This window comes from Hippoglossus stenolepis, chromosome 16, assembly GCF_022539355.2.
Source record: "Hippoglossus stenolepis isolate QCI-W04-F060 chromosome 16, HSTE1.2, whole genome shotgun sequence".
NCBI lineage: Eukaryota > Metazoa > Chordata > Actinopteri > Pleuronectiformes > Pleuronectidae > Hippoglossus > Hippoglossus stenolepis.
This window is the reverse complement of record NC_061498.1, coordinates 19,063,052-19,085,217: the sequence shown is the minus strand read 5'-3', so window position 1 is coordinate 19,085,217 and position 22,166 is coordinate 19,063,052. Positions and strand designations below refer to the sequence as shown.

The 22,166-nt window shown below is 39.4% G+C and overlaps 1 protein-coding gene across 1 annotated transcript in view; it reads left to right on the top strand.

The window, feature by feature from the left end:
* The window catches only part of gsg1l (gsg1-like), a 29,638-nt gene extending 11,927 nt beyond the window's left edge, over positions 1-17,711 (top strand). The window contains exons 3-5 of the mRNA XM_035179664.2: positions 8,830-8,982; positions 11,602-11,713; positions 14,907-17,711. Coding sequence (XP_035035555.1) covers positions 8,830-8,982; positions 11,602-11,713; positions 14,907-15,291 — 650 coding nt within the window. The 3' untranslated portion in view covers positions 15,292-17,711. The remainder of the gene's footprint in view (positions 1-8,829; positions 8,983-11,601; positions 11,714-14,906) is intronic.
* Positions 17,712-22,166: the final 4,455 nt, after the last annotated feature.

The following is a 22,166-nucleotide window of genomic DNA, read 5'->3' as shown; positions in this document are numbered from 1 at the left end:
TAGAAAAGAAATATGTCTTTTTAAGGGACCATTTGAGAGGAAGAAACACAAGTCAGAAACAATTCAGCTAAAATGCTTTGCACACAAATAATTTGGAGATTTCAAGCTTTCAAAAATGTTATAATTTGTCAAGGTTGGTAGAAGATTGAGTCCAGCCCAGACCGAAAAGTCCCATAGCTGTAATTCAAAGGGTTAAACTTTTTTATGGTTACATTCAGCTAATTTTTTCCCCAAAAACTAAATTACTACTCCAGAGATATGTTAGTCACCAAAAGTCCTTGGAAAAACAATTTAGTAATATATAAAAGTAATTTTTTGTAGGAGAAGCCTGCGAGGAGGCTTCAATGAATCATACAAATGGGAACAGCCAAGCACACTTTCAGTCACCTTCACATTCATAGTGTTTGTCACAGAAATAGTTTGTGTGAAGAATGAAAAAGACCTTGAGAGAGAAACTTTCCTCCAGCCACTCACCTGGACAATCACTGAGAAAAGTCTGATAAATAAGTTCACAAACTATTTTAGGACGTAAACCTCTGATTCATTCACAGTAGAGGAGCTTTCACATCAGACAAGCTGAAGCATCCTGATAACTTCATTTGGAGTCTTTTGACAGAGAAGGCTCCAGAAGAAAAGTGACATGCAGTAATTGATATGAAACAAGCTCAGACCTTTGCTGCGTGTTGTCAGTTTTGATTTATGGAAGTTATTAGAACCTGTACCCTGATGCCTCATGTTCACATTCAAAACATAAGTAGATTTAAAGTAAAGTTGTACCAGGAAAATGATTGTATTGAATTGTATTGTAAACTGTAAATTAAATGAGTTAACCCTCTGGGGTCTAAGGAAACGTCTCACTTTTCATTTAGGCGCCCATGTCATCAGGTTAGTGCCTGCGTGAGCTGCGCTGCTCTTCTGGAGAGTGGAGGTCTCACCTATCTGTGTGTCACACTCTCTTCACGGCAAAATAGACAGCGAAAATTATCTTTCAACACAGTTTCATCTGTTGAATAAGTCACAAACAAACATATTTGCAGCACTTCGTGTACCTGTTTCAAAGTGAAAGTGCTCTAATGTTTTGCATGGCTTCATACCGTTAAGTCCTGAGATCTAGTTGCGTATTTAACTGTCCTTTTATTCAAGGAAAAGCAGAGTCATACCGGAAACATCATGTAACAGCTCCGCTGCAGACACGCAACAGACCTGTGTGAACAACAGATTGTGACATGCAGCAGATTCACGGTGCAGCCGTCACCCGCTGCTCATGCAGGCAGTGTGATCGGGGCATTACCATCTTCTTAAAAAACACTTCTGGTTTCACTGGGCAGAGTTTACAGCTGCCGAAGTCGCTCTAAACAATTCATCCACATGTCTAAAGGTACATTTTCACATGAGATTTCAAAAATTTCTAAAAACCAATTTAAATTTTTTAGCTTTCAGTCCAAATTATCTCTACACAATGCATATGTCAAATTTGAGCCTAAGTACAGACAAAGCTGAGATTGCCTGGGAAAAAAAACACAAAACATATTTGTATCATGATGTATACAAGTCCCTGTAAAAGGCAAATTTAAGAAGACCTCTGCCAACCAGTGCAGTTTCAGTTTACATACATTTTTCTCGACTCATATGAGGTCACTGATAGCTGAAATCTAATCTGTTCATCTTTGAGTCCAAATGGCAACTGTTTAAAAATTGAGATCAAATTAAAAGTAATTCACAAGGTGATTTTGAGATATCATGTCCATCAGAATGGGACGGAAGGACAGATGGAACCGGAAAAAATAATGTCTTCGGCCACCAGCGTTAAATAAACTATTTTCTTCAACCTTTATAAGATTTTACCTTTATCCAAACATCAAGGTCAGCATCTCCTGTATGATATTTTGCACCTCATCTCGATAACCACTAACTGCAGATGAGAGCAGCTTCTCCCTATCAGCGCCTGATGTTTACATTCTGCAGCTCATGAAAGGAATATCTAAGCATCCAGAAGAAAGGGAATATTTTGTTACACGTGGGCGTAGCCGCTAATTCACTGTTTCATGCAGAGCAGGTAGTTAATAATGAAAGTTATCTGATGGTTTCATCTGTTAACGCCATCTGGAAGAAGAGCAGGAGTGCTGCACGGAGCAGTGGTGGATGATATGATATACTGAGCCGGGCGACCTTGCTTCTCACACAAGGATACAATATGCTAATCTGCCTTTGAGCCGACATGCTCACTGCTGTGTTTTATAACACACAGCTGCTCCTCGGTCACATCCAAGTCTGTCCCTAATGAAAATTCTAAAAAAACAAACTTCTGTGTTTCTTTAATTTGTTTACAATAATACCCTCATGGAACCAGGTTCATAACCTGGATTAAAAAAAATATTGTGGTTATGTCATGTCTCTTCCGTGGTGAGTTTTAGGCAAAGACTGTTAATAAAGATGGAAGACGTCTCTTCACCTCTTCCCACAGTTTAAATTAACCATTAGGATTCCCCGATCATGCCGACATGATCAGATCATGTGGCTGATTGAAGACGTGTCAGCATAAACAGGGAGCCAGGTAGAGCTCTGGTTTCAACGTCAGTCGAAAGTGCTGAATTTAAACCCAGTGTTAGTTTTTGTTTGGTTTTGATAGGCCAAGTTAAACAGGAGATATAGTTGTTTAAATATGACGTTTAAAAAGTATTTTACATGCAAGTAATAATATGCAAGTAGGATGGCAAGGCGTTTCATTAATTTGAATATTTTCATCATTTTTGTCGTATTGAGAAATACTAGGGAGGTGGGTTGGAGCAGAGAGCAGGGAGAGAGTAACGGGAGACAGAAGTCAAGACAGAGACTGTGATAGCTAAATGGACAAAAGAGGAACCCCACGACAAGAAACCACACAGTGTTGGATTTTGTCCCAGTTTGACCTTTAATATGTTATATATACATGACTTGGGAACTCCCTTCAGTCTGTTATTGCAAAGACAGTGATGTTCCTATTTGTATAATTGAGTGCATAATATTTTGAAAAGTTACAGCAATAAAGAAAAAAGCCTTTTATTTCTGGGTTACATAGTATTGAGGTCCTGCCGATACATGTGCTCGATCAACTGCAAGTCAGTATTTGCTGTCAATCATTACGTCTCACCCCCTTTTATATCATCAAATGAACATTTGAATGAACACTGATAATATTTAGCTAATATGTTCCATCTGTTAACATGGAGGAGACAGGCTTTATGACCTATTCTGCAGCCAGCCAACAGGGGGTAAATGAGATGCTTTGACTTCACTTTTGGGAGCTGTCCGCCATCTTTATTTACAGTCTACATTTTTAGGAAACAAAAACAATTTCTTTACTCACAAAGAGCTGTCTGCAGTGAGCTCTCCTCCAACGCCTGCTAAATGCTGTATCTGCTGTTTGCTGCTCCCAGCAGATTGTGGACTGGGTTTATCAGAGCTTGTCAAAACAAACAATGAGCTGCTTGGGGACATTATAAGACTGAGTCGTGTGATGAATCTTATCTCCCATTTTAAACTATAAGAGACTTGTTATCAAAAATATTGATTCGAGCTGAGATAGTCAAAAACATCAGAATAACATATCATGAATAACTGTAGATGTAAACTCTAAATATTTAGAAATGTTTTTTTTTGTAGAATCTGGATCTGCATCAATATTCAACAGTGTTGAAAAGTGAGAACTGTACTGTACCTTACTACATTTATTTGATCGCTGAAGATGCTAGTTACTGTAAAATAATAATCATATGCATAATAATAATAATTTGAACAAATGACGTGGGAATTCAGAGAGAAAAAGGAAAAAAAAGAAGAGATTCCTCTGGAGTTTTTTGTATTTCAAATGAAATATATAACACAACTTATATAACACTGTAAATTATTTGCTTTATTACTTAGAGCTAACTTCAGTTAACACGATAAGCAAATTAGTCAAAGAGATAGAAAATTTATCAATTGCAGTTTTAAGAATTATTAATAATTTTGTTTTTCATTTATCAAGTTAAATACATCAGGCAACTGCAGCTTCACTGTGAAGATTTGATGGTTAACATTCCTGTTATTTGAATCATTCTGCATTCCATTTTTTATTAGAACTATTTGCAGAGTTTCATTTTCAAATCTTTCCTTTGTTTGAACTTTGTAAATTCATTATTTTACCCCAATTAATCCCAAAATTGATTTATATAATAGGACTTATTGACATAAATCATTAGATTTAGCCCTAATAATTCACTGCAGTGTATAAAAATGACTTTTCTGATTCTTGTGTGTTAAATCAACTATTAAATCCATTAATCAATAACCTTGTTAAATCTAATTAAATCTGGGTTCTTGCCATGGAAATGGTTTGAGGAACGCTAAAAGATGGTGTCAGAAATGAATTACACTCAGAAACTGAGTGACACACTCGTGAAAACACGCACATGCACACAAAGTAATTAAAGATGTAATTAAATCCATTTGAGATGAGACTCGGTCTGATGAGCTGCTTCCTTCTTGTTATTACTGCTGCTGGCTGAGTCCCTCAAAACACGTTTTATTTGCTTTCTTCACTTTAATGAAGTCTCAGTCTGCTGATACATATTCAATATGACACTAACTGGGGAGAGAATTATTTTGGTCAATATTGTTGCATTGTGAGTTTCCCTCACAGGCATTTTATCCCCTTGGAATTTGTTTCCAGTTATTGGTTGGAAATTAAAGTTCCAGCTAACAAGGAACCAGAGACTCAAAGTCAGACTGGTGTATCAGAGCGATGCTGCACTTTCATTTCAAATGAAAGCCAAAGCATCTCGATCTCAACCTGTGCCTCCACCATGTTAGCAGATGGGACATGCACATAGTCTACTTATATCTGTATATTTTAGTCACAATACAAATCTTTAAAGATCATTTTCTCAAAATGAAACTTTTTCTCATCCTCTGAACCAGAAATCTCCACTTAAGTATCAAAACCAAACTTTTACAGTTTTATTATTTTTATTCTTTACAACATGTTTTTTTCACACACCTCTCACAGACAGATTCATAAAACATTCCTTAAAACGTTGTCTCTGATGTATCAACAGAATAAAGGAAGAAAATTAAACCTGGTTTATTATTAGATTATAAAAATGTACTTAACATGTATTTCAACGTCTTAATAGCAGAATCAAACACCACAATTCAGAAAACTCGTAATACAGAAAAATATTGTATTGAGCTACTTTAGTCTTATGTTTGCTGACATTTTCTGGAGGGTCTGTATGAGAGAACGCAAATGTTGGAGTCAGTTGCTCCGGACATTTTCTGGAACTTTTCCTGCCGGGCCCCTAGTAAAATGTACATAAGATGTCAGAATGAGCCCATGTGTGAATACAGGGTCCAGAATACAATGGGCACAAAATTCACAGTGAGTGAGTGAGTGGGCATGTTGATGACGTTTCTAAACTCTACACTTTCCACAGCAGAATTTAGTCCTGGATCCTGTATACTAGGCTCCACCCTTCATCTGAATGCTCACGCTGCGTTCTTCATTTTCCACAATACATGTCTGATAACATTACTTACCTACTTTAATGACAGTAATCTGAATTTCAATGTGAGATCTAACCAACTCTGTAAAGTGAGACCTGTTACTACAAAGACATGTGAAAACACTGATGATGGCTGCCCAATGCTCTGATACTTGACTTGTGCAAAGGAGCTAGTGACGTTTTCTTTAAGCAGTGGAAATCGGGAACAAACCTTTAAGAGATTTTCGAAACTTGCCTGGAGATTTAACACTGCTTTCAATTAAAATTCTAATTGCTATTTGCCTGCTTTTATTATGCTCATTGTTTTATGTCACTTTAAGGTTCTTGTGTTGCCTAGAGAGAAGCTCAACACAAAATTACCCATCAGTATCGGCTGTTTGACGATCCTGTAGCTTCCCCCAAACTCACTCGTGTTCAAATTGAAAACGCAGCCTGGAGGTTATTTCCACATTATCCACATACCCCGACAGAGCTGAGCGGAGCGCATGAGATAATCCTGTTTAATTCTGTGTCTCGAGTCAGAACGATTCAGGAGGAGCTTCTGCTTTTTCCTAATTATAAATGTGGAGTGATGTAAAGACAAAAAATAAATCAAGACTTCTGACCTGGGGGCAGCTTCGGTAACAGGATGACAACTCTTCTCTGCTTTAAAATGTTCAGATTTCCAGAGCATGAAGAAGTATAGTAGAGTTGTCTATTTCAGGTCGGATTCTTTCTCTTTTTTTGTGCCGCTGACACAGTAATCGATGAATGTCAAAAAAAGCAGGAGGATCCAGGAAACACAACCTCCCCTCCTCTTGAGGCCAATCAGAAACAGATATATCACCTTGTTTTGAGCTGGACGTGTCATGTCCTGCCTGTAGATGAGAAGTGAATCATCGTTCTCCAAAGATTCATCAAAGTTACTTCAGGAGCTTCTGGGCAATTGAACACCATGTGACTGAATGACGACGGGTTAATAGGAAGGACAATCAAAGCTCCCCGCCCTTTGGCTTGTGTCTGGAGGGAAAAACAAACAACAAACATTGATGCTAATATTCACATCTTTCTCTGCACGTGATATAACAAAAAAATAAATCATGAAGCTCCACTGGATATCAGAATGGCTTTAGAAAGTCAGGTGAGGTAACAAATATGGGTTTTTCATTTCCTAGTATAATTCTGATTATGTTCTATAATAGAAGAGAAAGCCTTTATTGTCATTGTGTAAAAGAAAGGAGTGCAACAAAATGAGAGGTGCTACTTCTGCTAAAAACAGTGTAAATGTAAAAAGAGACAAACCAATGAACACGAAATGAATAAATATAAGTGTGCTCTTAAAAATTCCTATTTATGAATTGGTAGAAAAGATATAATTGAGATTTCTGATGGCATAGGGAAAAAGATTTTTCTTGATTCTATGTGTTCAACTTTTGAAGGTCCTGTCGAGCCTACCAGAGGGCAGTAAAGTGAACATTTTGTGACCAGGAGGGGAAGGGTCTTTTATTATTTCCCTGGCTCTGCAGAGGCACTGTGAGCTGGAGATATCCTCCACAGCAGGCAGGGAGCAGACAATGTTTTTATTCGGCCGTTTTATTTTGTACCATTGAGTACCACTGTCCACAGCATCAACGTTTTCCTGCACCCATCTGTTATTGTCATGGCCCTCTTATATAGAAACTCTCTCACACTGGATCTTTACTATTCTCTCATCTTGTATCTGTGTGATGTGTCTCATGATGTCGCATGTTCTCCCTCCCTCACTGGTCTGGAGCCGAGTGGATGCACCCAATCAAATTGAAGAAAACCACAGTCCAAATCATTTTCCAGTCAAAATGTTATACTTTATATATACCACAGATTTTTAGAATGCTACAGCACAGACTACACTGTACACACATAAGATAAGACAAATTGATCCCACAGTTTGGGAAATGCACTCGGTACAGCAGCAGATAGTTAGAATGAGGTAGACAAGGGAACATGTGAAAGTATCAAATAGATTAAATACACAATGAAATAGATAATAAAATAATAAAATAGAAAATACAGAGAATGTGTACATAATATACACCTTTCACTACAGAAAGAACTAGAAAGCATTAAGTATACAGTGATATTGAAATAACGTATACATATATTTGCACATATAGACTGTTACAAGTATAGGCAGGTATGATTTACAATATAAATATGAGTAAAATGTTGTACCTATTTATATAGGTACCCACATATACAATATAAATGTCATATTCTTCACCCATCTTCTCCTTCTGTTGCACAAAAGTGTCATCCAACTCATTTTGCGTTACTGCTCCACATTGTTTCTTCAACACGCTCTCTGACACAAGCATCAAAAAACCAACATCTATGACCCAAACTACTCGTAACATAATGAGCCTTCCCACACCCGAACATCTCCGACCTCAACTGTGGAGCCACATGACATCACTCACCCACTCAACATAAAATCCATCAGGACACAGGTTGAGCCAAAGCCTGGTACCTGCAGCCATAGCAGCTCTCAATGAGAAATCCTGCTGTCAACCCAGCGACGCCTCCTTGCTGTCCGTCAGTGTTTACTGTCTATGAGACGTCCTTGTTTGTTATTGTTGCTGTTTAATGATGTGTACTGTTTGCTGGGTGTTTCTCCGGTGTTTATCTCACGGGACGAGGTTTGTAGTGGTGAATGTGAATGTACAGGGATATGAAGATGAGTTTCCTCTCCCGGGACAATAAGCTAACAAAGTGACTAACTAAAATGCCAGTTCAACAATTCCGATCATGTCAACTCTGAATACATCCACCTCCTGTTTTTGACGATTGATCACGTTAGAGGTCCTGAATTTTCAAGGATGCGTTGCTGACAGTGGTGAAGCCCAGGAATTAGACTGCACTAGTTTAATATGTAAAATATGTGCTAGAATACACAACAATAACAACATTTTTTTATGGGAACTTTAGCTCTGCTCCTTGTGCGTGGGTATAGAGGAAGATTTCAGACCACTTAAACCTTCTGAACAACTCTCAGCACAATGTAAGGGACCTTTAAAACTTTCTTGATGACTACTTAAACCAACCATATCCCTGAAACCTTCTATAAAACCCTGAGCACAATCCAAAGGACTTCTAGTACCGTTTTAACCTTTTTAACAACTAAAACCGACCCTCTAGTACTTTCTCAATGATCATTAGAAACTTTAAAAGGACCTAAAACCATCAATAGAAAGTTTTGATCCTCTCTATTCATGATTCTGCGTAACAGTCATCTACAGGGATTCCTTATTCTCTGTCTAACAATGCCGTGTGTGTGCATGTGTGTTTGCAGGTGTGTTGTGGTTGTCGGTGGTATCAGAGGTACTCTACATCCTGCTCCTGGTGGTCGGCTTCAGTCTGATGTGCTTGGAGCTGTTCCACTCCAGCAACGTCATCGACGGACTCAAGCTCAATGCCTTCGCAGCCGTCTTCACCGTGCTGTCCGGTAAGACGGACACCTGACAACAGCTGATCTAAAAAAAAAAAGAATACATAAGCAGAATAGGACACCTTCATGCTACCTGGAAGTAATCACTACTGTACTGTATGTATGAGGAGGTATGACTTGACCAATCTCAGTGATTAAACTGTGGTTAATAATAATAATCAGTAATTTCAGATCTAATTTAGAGCATTTGAGGCCGATTTACAAGAGGTCTTCCAGAAGTTATCCCTTGGAAGCCTTCGCCATTTTGGGTGCCAAGGATTTTTCTCCCAATTTAAACCTCTTATGCAAGAAGTTGGCTTTGCATCCACCACGCTGTTCACTGGTCACTGCCTCCCCCTCTCTCTGGTTGTCTTTTTTTTTTAAACACATTCGAGAATTTTTAAAAGTACATTTTACATGTTTTAAAGCAAGTTCCACTTTGAACATATTTCCTGTTCTGCACTCACTCACATGACACATGATGATTTTGATCTGAATGACATTTCTCAAAGACACAAGAAGCTGATGAAAATATTTCAACAGGAAAATGTTTTTTGGATGCTTCGAGAATCAGTGTCTTATGTGCAGCAGCTTATTATGGCCCAGGGTTGCATTTCATTGTCATGCAACCTTTAGTGGCCATGCATGGCAATTAGCATAACCACATCCTTATTATTGTCACTATGACAACTATTATCTCATACACTGACCTCAGTAACAGGAACTAAGTGACCTACTGTATATGGTTATTTAAATCACAAGACTGCAGTGTGAGCAGTTCAGATGTTTTCTACTAAAACAGAACAAAGTCTTGAATTATAAAGACAATAAAGGCTGAAATAATTTATTGGTTTATCAACATTAATGGCATCATAAATCCGCACTGTAATTTTGTAATGCAACCATTAAACTATAGACTATGAATAAAGATGCGCACAAAAGTGAAGCCAAAATGTCTTTATCGCCACCTTGTGGCTGGCTGCAGTATAGGTCATAAGCCTAGCCTTCTCCATGTTAGCAGATCAGACATGGACTAAACTAAAAAGTAAAAGTACAGATTTTAATACATTTTTCACGAAGAAACGATACGCTCTTAGGTGAGGTGTTTTTACTGTGCATACACACACACACACGCACTAGCGCGCATGGCTCTAACCAATCACACACTTCCATCTGACACACACAGAAAACTAACTGCTATCGTTGTGTTTGTGATGTATAACCTCGGAATTAACATTACATTCACTCATTTACACTGTGGCATTTTGATTTACTGTATGTTTATGAGTGATTATATCCCTATCTCTAATTGATCGGATGCCTCAAAACCGGCACGTTGAATCAATTGATACTTTGTAATGACTAATTATGATAATTACATGTGTTCTCATTTATTACTAATGACACACAGTGATTTACTGTCGCCTTGCTTATGTTAATGATCAGAGCGGATTGTTAATGTCGTTATGACAGAGCAAGAAAAGAGTGTGACCATTAGTTTGTCCAGAGGAGGGCACCAGAGGAAAGGTCACTGGGTCAGTCAAAATCCAAAGGAATGATATATTTCTTTATATTTTATATAAATAGAAATTCTGCCCTGATGGTGACGATTAAATCAACAGAAGTGAAATCATCCTATTGGGACCTTCAATATGCAACATCAATTTTAATGTTTTACTTTTAATTGTTCATACATTGTTGTGCATCAGTGTGAAGTGAGGAAGTGCGGTTATTAAAATCACATGAAATCATCCTCTTGGGACCATAACTACACTTATCTTATCTCTCACTAGTTTTTATGACTTATGAATTTAACATTAACAGAGGGTAATTTCATTTGTTGAAACTGACAATTTCCGTCAATTAATTTAAACACCCATGCTAAGCCAGTAAGTGAAACACAGACTGTAAATAAAGTTGGACGACACGTCTCCACGTCCTTCCTCTATGCAGAAATGAAGCCAAAATGTTCCAGATACAAACTCTGCCATCATGCGACTCATTTGGAGTCAGAGTCTGGGTAGGTTCTCTAGTCTCTCCAGAGAACTTCTGAGGCTCTGCTCGAGTGTAGTTTCTTGGTTCTTGTTCACCTCCCTCACCTCAGTGTTATAAAAACACAAACAACTCCAGGAGGAGTCCTGGTGCTCAACTTCTTCTGTCTGCTCCTGGGAGCACTTAGAAAGCTTCATATTCTTGCTTTGATCTACGACTCACCACAGTTTCATCTGGTTTAGACGTCCACCGAGAGCTTGTTGAACACGTCTCCACTTCCTCTAACTATCCAGAAATGAAGACAAAATATCTCTGACACGAACGCTGCCATCTGTGCAGTAGCAATCATGGAGTGAAGCCATGTTATCGAGGTCCCTCTGATACACATGCTCGACCAATTGCCAGTCAGTCAGTCTCAGCTGTCAATCATGATGTTTCAACCCATCTGTATATCATCAAATTACTTATGAGTTAATGACCTACACAGCAGCCAGCCACAAGGGGGCAAGAGAGACGCTATGGCTTCACTTATGGGAGCAGCCATCCCGTCCAGCTTTATATTGTCTATACAGTTTATACATATGCATATACATGTGTGCGTGGGTGTGTGGTGTGTTTGTGTGTGTGTGTGTGTTTGTGTTGCAGGTCTTCTGGGTATGGTGGCCCATATGATGTACACTCAGGTGTTCCAGATCACAGTCAGTCTGGGTCCTGAAGACTGGAGGCCTCACAGCTGGGACTACGGCTGGTCCTTCTGGTCAGTCCACGCACATGCACACGCTCCCATACACAGACACACACATTAACAAAGCAATACTGTTGTCACTACTAAATGATACCATTTATGCAGATTTTTGAAACCAACTAAAAAGGGGGTTGATTCCTTTCCCTTTGCCAGCAGCTGTTTAGTTTTTTAGTTTTTCTGGTGCATCACGTCCAAGGTTCAACAGCACTAATATGGCAGGAATCAGGGTTAGTGAACGGTAAAAAGCATCTTATTTTTATTCCTGACAACAGAAACACCTGCTGAAGATCACGTAATATGACTGAAAGCACAACTACTTCTACTAAATGGACTTCATGATGAGATTGTGTTTGTCAACTGCTGTTTTGGAGGGTGGGTCTGAACTCTAAACCTAAATAACATACATGTTTCTTTATATAATGGTCAACAATGCCAACATTACAAATATAAAATATAAAAGAAACAGAAAATGAACAGGTTAAAAAACGAAGCTGCTTCATACAAGGATTTTAAGACCAGAAAAGACAAAAACGTGACACCTGGAAGAAGAACGCCAGCTCCTGGTAAAAGGAGATTTTTCTCCGTCAGTCGATGGAGTGAAGGCCTCTCAAATAACACCACGAGGGAGCCATTCAGGATCATTAAAGTGGAATAAATTCAGCAGGAATGATTAACCTCCGCTGGAGCAGGAGGCCAGCAAGGCTCCTTCAGGGGGAATAAAAAGTTTGAATGTGCTCTATTCTGAGGACGATAGAGTAATGATGTGAACTCACATGTGTGCAGAAGTTCATGTGTTCTACAAATCAACTTAATAATAGACAAATGTTAAAGACCTCATAGTCCAATGGAGGAGGAAGTTTTCGGATCATTTTCTTCACATTGAACTTACTCCATACTCCAAAAGTCCTGGATTCATAATCTCAACTAAGTGAAGATATATATATATATATATTTCCAGAATGGAAATCATTGGACCCAAACTTACATGGGAGACGCTGTTTTGTTTCCCATTTCAAACCGACAGTCAGCATTGCTTATTTTGACCATGGCCACAATCGTAACTGTAATCATATGTTTATTAGTGGAACCATGACGTTGAAAGTCTTCTAACCTTAACAAACTCCTTATTTTAACCCAAATTATGATCTTTCCCTAAATCTATCCAAGTTATTTTGAACCTTACCAAACCTTCACATATCACTCACTGTCACATTATATACGGGTTCGTCATTAAATTGATATTCCTACTTGACACTTCTTCATTCCAACAGTTTGGCACGAAAAGTCAAGTTTGTGGCCTGAGCCAACCACTGGCATACTAATCACGTTTATCTGGGCATCGTCGACTGTCAATCCACGTAATAGATGTTCTGGTGTTTTATTTTGTGTTTCACGTAGTCATACTTTGATTTATTGTTGCAATTCTACATTGTTAAGTGTGTAAACACTCTGAGCCTCCTGTGTGTAATAGTTCAGCTCAAAACGTAAAAGGAAAAGTGATTGATGACATTAAAGTATGAAATATCAAATTACAGTATACCATTGTTTGGATTCCTGTTTTTAAGGATAAAGAATGATGAATGGCACCAGTGGTTTTCCATCATTTCATTCTCTCATTTCTTTATGTTATTCTTACTCAGCACGTTTCAGGATCTTTTCTTGACATATTTCTTGGCGTACGGCTTTCGGCTCTGCACAGAGGGACTGTTAACTCACCTATTAACTGACTGATATAGCACCCGTTTCCTCCAGCACCTCGACAGTCTGTCAATTAGCAGCCCATCGGTTATGTGCCTGCTAACATTAACTGGAGCAGAGGGTGAGGCTTAAGACTATGAGTCGTCGCTGAATCACCACAGATGCCTCTATGAGCAGTTTTAAGTTCCCAAGGAAATTTCTCCATCTGGCCAAAAATTCATTTTTCCTCCAGGCATTTCTGTCCTGCTGGTGACCGGGCCGGGGGACGTGGTGTTAAACACTCTTTCTTCCATCCATCCAACACACTAACAAATAATGGCCTGTAGTTGTTTTTGACCATGAACATTTTGTTTGGACATTAATTTTACCCTGAAGATGAACTATAATAAATGAATGAAGCATAGCAGCATTACTGTCAGGATGAAAATCACTCAAGCTGACTTGGGAACAAAAGCTACATTGAAAGATAACTCTCCTGAATTGTATTTTGACCGTGACTAGTAATGTAATGAATTACTTTTTCTATTTAGAAAAATGGAATATACCGTCAGCTATGGTCATGTGCTCTGAGTAGTGTCCGAAAGAACAAGGTTGCGAATTCAAACAGACAAAATTAGTTTTCTCTGTTTTAGGTCCAGTCATTATTTTGGCATATCTCTATTAACAGCAGGTGCATTTTGGCCAAAGTATCTTTTGCTCTCCACAGGGGCTGTTTACCTGCAGGGAACCAAAGCCTGCTCAAACGTGATTGGTCAAATTAGAAACAGGACCCAGGAGGGTTCATGCCCCAAATTCTGGACACTCGTCTACAGATTCTTCATATTCGCATGCAGAATGTGTTTATTGAGATTAGAATACACAAAGGACGGTGACGTGATGCAAGCTTTTTCTCCTGGTTATATAGACATTATTTTTCCCTTCTCAATTCAAGGGGACAACTACATTGGTTGAGTTGATTGGTGTGAGGACTCTATCCATATCAAACAACAATAAGTATAAGCACCTAAAAGTAATTTAAGAAATTTCTCGCTTCCCTGTTGAGGCTTCAGTCAACAGGCTAAGTGTAATCTTTCTCATTAAAGGAATAGTTCACAAAAAAAAGGGCGAAGTATTTGAGTCCACAAACCTCTTTTGGAGTTTCAGGGGTAAACAGCTTTTCAGCCAAATCCAATTGAATCCATAGCATTGAATTAACTGGGGATCACCTCTTCAAACGTAAAAAAACAACTGAAAAAAACCATTAAATGCCTCCATTCTGCTCCTGTGGTGTCATCCAAGTGTCCATGAGACTCAAAGCTGCGACATTTACACCATGATTTTACCCTAAATGTCCGCTGTTATCCTCCCAGCCCAGAGCCGCATTCATGTTCGCGAGCACCAATCACCCAAGCTCTATGCTCTCGTCCAAGGGGTGCAAGACGAGATCAGCGAGAACTCGCTAATATCGCAAGAACTACAGTATAAGCCCAGACTCACTCTTTCTTCTCCTTCCCTTCACTCTCACCAGCATGGCCTGGGGTTCCTTTACCTGCTGCATGGCTGCCTCCGTCACTACCCTCAACTCCTACACCAAGACGGTGATTGAGTTCAGACACAAGAGGAAGCTGTTCGAGCAGGGCCTGCGCGAGGAGCAGAACTACCTGGACCAGGAGGCTTTCCACTACTTTCGGGACCGCTCCCTCCAGTCCATCTCCAGCACTGTGGATGTCTACCCTGGACACAGCGGAGCCAGAGGCGGGATCATCGTTGGTGGTCCAGGTCCGGGACCAGGTCCAGGGCCAGGTCCGGGACCAGGTCCAGGTCCTGGCCCAGGACGGGGCAAGATGAGAGCTGCATCGGCCTCCATAGACCTGGGGGAGAACACAGACTCTCTGGGGGAGGAGCAGTGCTGAGTCACGTACAGGAACGGGAAGGTGACACAGGAGTGATGACTGCTCCTTGAGGTGTGGAGCCAGGTTTTTCCCACCAAAATTGAAAGCACAGCAGCCCTTGTTTTCTTTTTGAAGAAGACAATAAAGAGACTTGACGAAAGGAGACATTAAATGAAATTATACGAATATGTTATATATATGAAATGAAAATGAATATAAAATGTGAACAACAGTGAAATCAGGTGTTCTCCAGCATATGTCACAGTGCTATGTGTAGCATCAAAACATTTTGAGACGTTAAATCCTTTGAAAATGTTGCTGTGGATGGAGTTTACAGGACAAAGCTTAAATGTAGCACAAGTAGAGAAAAAATCATTATGTCTGATTCAGTGATGTCAGTTCCACAGCAATATCTGTCTGACGTTTGCTAACAGCATAGATGTGCCAATCGTACCAGGAGTTCATCCCCAAATGTGTTTGACTGATTACTATCCAAGTTTATTGTTTATGAAGTCAAAATTGAATGTGTAAGTTTCACTTTAGTGGATATATCTGTTAAAATAGATTAAAAAATGTAATAATTTCTTAAGGAAGCATTCTGCAGCCTCTTCCAGATTCATAAAATGTTGACATTAATTTTGAAGTTGCAGGAGCCTAATTTACATACTGCTGAGTCAGCCAGAAAACTCTTGTAAAAGTCTTAGAACATCACCACGAGTTTTGTGTTTTCGCATCTACGTCTAAATCAGCTTAAAAAAATAGAAAAGGTGTTTATCTCCTCGCTCCTGTTGGTTGATGTTTGGCTATCACTGTGCAATGATGTTTCTGTGCACAGTTTCTTTTTCACACTCACCTGGTCAATTTCTGTATTCTCTTTGGAAGTTTTTCCTGTTAATCTCTGTTTTTAGTGTGACATGATGTAATCTGAAATTTGGGGATTTTTATGGTTGACACCAAAGAAACTGTTCCTGCCTCGACTGGAAAACAAAGATTATGCTATTCTATTCTATTCTATTCTAATTCCAAGTCTTTCATGGACTTATGGTTAACCCAGTATTTTTGTTGCCTTAACATAACCAAACTGTGAGAGTTAACAACAGACTGTATTCAAGGATGGACGACATGACAGCTCCCAAAAGTGAAGCTAAATCATCTTGATCACCCCCTAGTGGCTGGCTGCATTATAAATTATAAACCCAGCCTCCTCCATGTTTGCAGATGGGACATAGACCACACAAAAAAATCTAAGTACAAGATTTTTTCTCAAAGATGAATTCTGTCATTTTAGGTAGTTCTAATCACATTGATGTATGTTCACATGATCTAAATTTGGTTTTAATACGTTTTTTGTTGCTATAAAAAAAAAGCTAAGACGTCACGATTGACAGCTGAGACTGATTTGTGATTGGTCAGACGTGTGAATCGGTGGGGCCCTGATATCCTAGCTCCGTTCCCAAATGGGGAACTATGCATAGACTCTGGCTCCAAATAATATCAAAAGTGCAAAATGCAGGTATCCAAGATATTTTAGCTTCAGATTTTGTACGACGGAAGGAAGTGGAGAAATGTTGGCCATATTCATAAGAGTTCCATTCTTACCACACAAGGCCTGTTCTTAGTGTGTATAAGCTAAACAGCGTTGATGTGCTGTAAACAAAAAACATATGATCTCTGCAAATACTTTACGTCCTGCCTCCTGCCTGCTGTGCTGCCCTTCAACTGAACGCTCTGGAGATTTTCCTGTTGTTGTGAATGTATCTGCTTGGAGAATCTCCTGCTGTGTTCTTCATATGTGAAAAGGGAAACTTTTCCTGAGTTCATGTCGGAAAACTGCTTGATAGTTGCAGCTTCAATTGTCAGAATGAGGTCCAGCATGTTTAAGGGCATGCTGAACTGTAGATGAGTTGAAAAGACTTAGAAGTCATTAAAACCAGCGTTTTTATTCTGGAAACTTGTAAAATATGAAGAATTCTGGACAGAGTTTGGTGTATTTGTTACAGCAGCAGCTCTTCTGGTTCAGGAAGCTGGGGATCATGGGTAAGATCCACCGCTCAGTTGTGTTTCAAGTCAGTGGGTGGGACTACGAAGTCAGAGCTCCACTCAACACATTTGTAGACTTAGTTTTTTTCTCTACATTAAAACCACTTCATCGCTCAGACACAGAGCCCAACAGAATCAATCACCACGTGTGGCTACAGAGGGCGCTGCTGCTCAGTAAAAGCTACATAGTGTTGCTTTAAAACAAGTAAAACATTATTAAAATCTATCCTCAGTGATACAGGTGGCCAGTGCCGTGATCCTGACACTGGTGTCATATATTCTCTTGTTGCAGGCGTTTTAGAGTCCAATTACAAAAGTTTGAGAAAGCTTGTTAGCATCATCTAAAGAGATTTAGATTTTTACATTGTTTCTCAGTGATTTAAGGCCTTCTTTGTAATGTGTCTGATGTGACTTCCAATAGTTTAGAGTCAATTTATTTTTACTTTCAGCTTAATATGACGACTGACAGTGAATGTAAAGCTCTGCAGCCTGATGTTTTGGTTTTGAATAGGTCTTGGGTAACATTACACATTACACAGCACATACACTTGCAAACGGAACAGAGCGCATGAGCCTTCTGTGGATTTCAAAGTGAAGGTCAGAGTTTTAAGATTAAGATTGGTCGTGAGATGTGTTGTCTGACCACACGAGAGACCAAAAGTGTTCGTAGCTGCTCCAAATGGCCACATTCAGAGGAGGTTGATGCAACAATCGTTTAAATACAGGCATTTTCACAATGATCACATTCATAATGTTCACATGAAAAGTGCCACAGATAGTTTGTTGTGCCTATTTTCTCACTGCTGCACAATCGCGGTGGTCTTTCACACGCTGTTCTCCAGGCATTTATCTGAACGATGTATGTGTGAAATAAATTATAAGAGCACAAATCTAATTACGAGGGCTTTCACTTTTGCTCTGAGAGGCGTTTGTTGGCTGTGCTCTCTCCGGGTTATAAATTTATTTTTAACTGACGGGACACAAGTGTGTGGAAACACATGACAGACAGTCTCATCAACCAGAGGTCAAAGGGTCAGTTAATGTTCCCCACAGTCACAGTGTCCCTGGAGAGTCACTGGACTTCCAGCTGCTGCTGCTGCTGCTGCAGGGAGCCATTCACTTTTGACCTCTGGGGAAATTAACTGCAGAAATGTTGTGTATGTGAGTCTCACGTAGACATACCAAGGACATCAATTTTAATCAGAACTGAGGGCTCCAGATTAGGGAAAAAAATGAAATTGAGTGTGGTAGCAGCTGATTTTAAGGGGTCACAGTTGAGATGATGTTATACGGTTTGTATTCATCCATTTTTGAAATTTTAAAACATAATATTTGGGTGTGGTTCTTCGCGGTTCTAAGTGCAGACAGTAGTGAACCACTGGCCGAAATTAAAATGGAGTTTGTGCACTTGTGTGAGTTTGGTGGAAAAAGCACAGAATCTGTTTTTGTAAAACTTTTATTTTTTTATTTTTGATGCTGATGTTACTTTGGGGTCAGTAAGAACAAAACGAAGATGAAAGCGGCTAAACGGCTGATTGGAACTGAAGGGGCGCTACAGAGTCAGTATGAGTCACAGTTTAAAAAACCTAGAGCATTAAATGGAGCAGCTTTAAAAGTATTTACTGTAACAGATGTCGCTGCTACCTGTGGCCCTGGAGTTTCCTCCAAAACTAGTCATGTGTCATTGGCCATTTATATCACTTCCTTGCACGACACTGGATTTTAAGATTGTGAGTAACTGAAATGTCCAGTCTGCTCTGAGGGAGTATCTCTGCTCAGAGGATGTATTATAACCGGTACTCTTGTAAACACAACAATGACTGAAGTGCTTGGTCAGCGACCATAGCCACTATCCACTCTGGAGAAGAAACCACGATCGGTGAATTGAAGTGAAAAGAGCAACTTTGGTTTTTATCACAATTTTTATTTCGTGTGCAGAAATAATCCCTGAGAAATAATCCAGTGTTCACCAGGGTAGATGCAACATGTTTCTGATGTTTGGGATCAGGCATTGACATTTGTCACGAGTCAGTCGTGTAAATGATGGACTGAAACGCAGCAGCTGCTGAGCAAACCCTAGTTTCTCCATGATGACTGCAGTGTACTACCCTCAGCCTGAGGATACTTGGTTATATAAATCATGGATTGTAAACAGCAGGGATTAAATTGGCTGGCAGTTGCAGTGGTAACAAGGAGAGGTCGAAATAATCCAAACACAACTTCCAAATCCCTGTGTTGCCTGGTTGTAAACTGGTCCTAAATCATCTGTATGCTGATGTTAACATGTTGGTGACAACTGGAAAAATCTGCTCTGTTTGAATGTATTTACTGACATATATTTATCTATGTATTACACATCCTGTTTCCTGTCTTTTTTTCTTGATTCAGTTACTCCACCACACTAAACCCATATCCTGCAGGTCTGAAATAAACTTAATCCTGCAAATTAGGTTTGTTGTAATCCCAAAAGGGGGTGGACCAAATGCATTGACATGACATGGATTTATATGTGTATATATGTGCATATATGTGCGTATTTTGCTGTCAGGCAGTGTTTTACAGTGTAATTTTTAGATCCCCCTAAAACAGATTTTATGGAACAAACTGAAAATTACAAATTTAAGTGCATGAAATTGTTATTTATAAGCATGACACAATTTCTCACTTGTGACTTGAACATTATAGAGATCTCGTGTTCCATGCTGACCAGCAGTTATGGATTCCCTTTCCCTGCCCATCACTTACACGTGTGTCAACCAGCCACAGTTTTCTCCACAGACAGACGTGATGAATGGACTCTGTGAGCCGTAATGGACATCGGAGATCTAGAGTGGGAAGAGCTGAGCAGTTAAAGCTCCTGTTTGACTGCATCGCTGGACGTCGTGAACAGAGACAGATGATTTATTTAACGATGGAGAGAAAGACAACCTCCATGTTTCCAACTAACAACACATGGCTGCAAATTAGGAGTTTGTAATTGGCTATTATTGGTTCAGTTGCCATCGCTTCTTAGACAAAAGGAAACAAGCAAAATGTTAATTCATTTATATATGAGCACACCCATTGATTATTGATCCAGATGACCCAATTTATAGGGTTCATATTTTCAAAATAAGACAAATAAAGGGATGAACTACTAGACTGACATTTGGAGATGTTTTTACAGCGCTTGATGAATCCTAGACTTTAATTAAGAGCTGACATTTAATCAGTGTATTGTTATTATCTCATCAACTTATCTCAGGTTTGAATTTGTATTTTTTGGGGGGTGGCTAAAATTAACAATGGATAGGGAGTTTGGTTGCTGCTGCTGTATCCAGGGACAAAAACTGATACTGCATCATTCCACCACATTTCTAGTAGTTTTTCTGTAATTCTGCTAACTATTTTGACCATTGTGTCTCTGGCCTTTCCTCCAATCTCAGTCATGTGTCCTTTCCCACTCATCCATACTCTTGTTTCCTCATTAGCTCTCTCAGTAATTAAACCTGTTGCATCTTTCTGACTGATCGTTGTGTGTCTGCGATGCTGTGGACTCTAGTTCTTGCCACCTGTTACCTGTTTCCTATACCTCTGCCCACCTGCCTTACTGTTTACCTGTAAGGTCAGTAATGCTGTAATGTTGTTAACTCACCTCACTGCACGCGCCTGGGTTTCGATCCTCCTGCTTGTGTTCCCTGCACCAGCTGCTGCACTGTGTCTGCTGAACAGGTAGTGTGCAGCGGGTTGATCAGATTTGTTTGATTCTGCTGCTCCAAAAAAATCACACCTCTTATTAGATGAGAGCCGTAAGAGTGACCCTAAAAAAAGACATTAAAAAGCTGTTGCTATTTTTTGTGGGTTCACACATTTGATGACATGCAGGTAAACCTTTACCTTTCCTTCCCACAGTTGCACCTTCCTACTTGATACATGATGTATGATGATGGGAACCTCTTGTTCTGCACAGTCTGAGTCCTCCGAGAATATATGACATGCATAGTTTGAGCTGCTCCTGGGCTTAATGGGGCTTGATGAGAGCGATGCTTCATCTCAATGTGGACCTGCATTTTCATTCAGTGGGTACAAACACGCTCCTCGTGCAATATGACCTCCTCTATTAATGACAACACCGTATTAAACAAGGGCTTTTATACACCACACTGGGCATTGTTTGGAGTGAATAGGGCATCACTAATACTAATATAAGAGAGAAGCAGAAGAAGGGGAAACAGGGGAAGCAGGTCATCTATTTGCATCAGAAACAAGGAGGAATTTATAACCATGCAATTCATTTCCAATGAGACATCCCAGCGATCAGTACCCCTTATTCTCATGAACTCAACTGCTCATCTTTCACCCTAGATTCACCTCTTCTCTTTTCTTTGCAGAGGGCAATCGATGCATCATAGTTCTCATTAACAGCGACATTTTGTATCCAGCCAGTTGTAGTTGGAGAGTTATTTCTACCTCTGCCAAGGAGGCTAGGTTTTCAACATTGTCCTTTTGTGACTTTGTTGGTTGGTTGGTTGGTTTGTCAGCAGGATTATGTAAAAAACAAAATAGGAAGGGAAATGGGCCAAGTAAAAACACAGTAACTTTGTATTTTGATTTGAACCTGGGGCTGGATCAAGGAATTTTTATTTAAATCACTTTCTTTAATTGTCAGATTGGATGTTTTTAACATTTTCACTGATTCCCCAGGGAGTAATTCATGGATGTTGATGAAAAAAAAATCACATATTTAGGGAACTGATATCTATGAGTGAGTGACTTTACTCTACTTATTCTTACTGTTCTTCATAAGTCAAAGTTGATACATTTATAACAGTAAAATCCAACTATATTCAATGGAAACAGATTGAATAAACACAGGA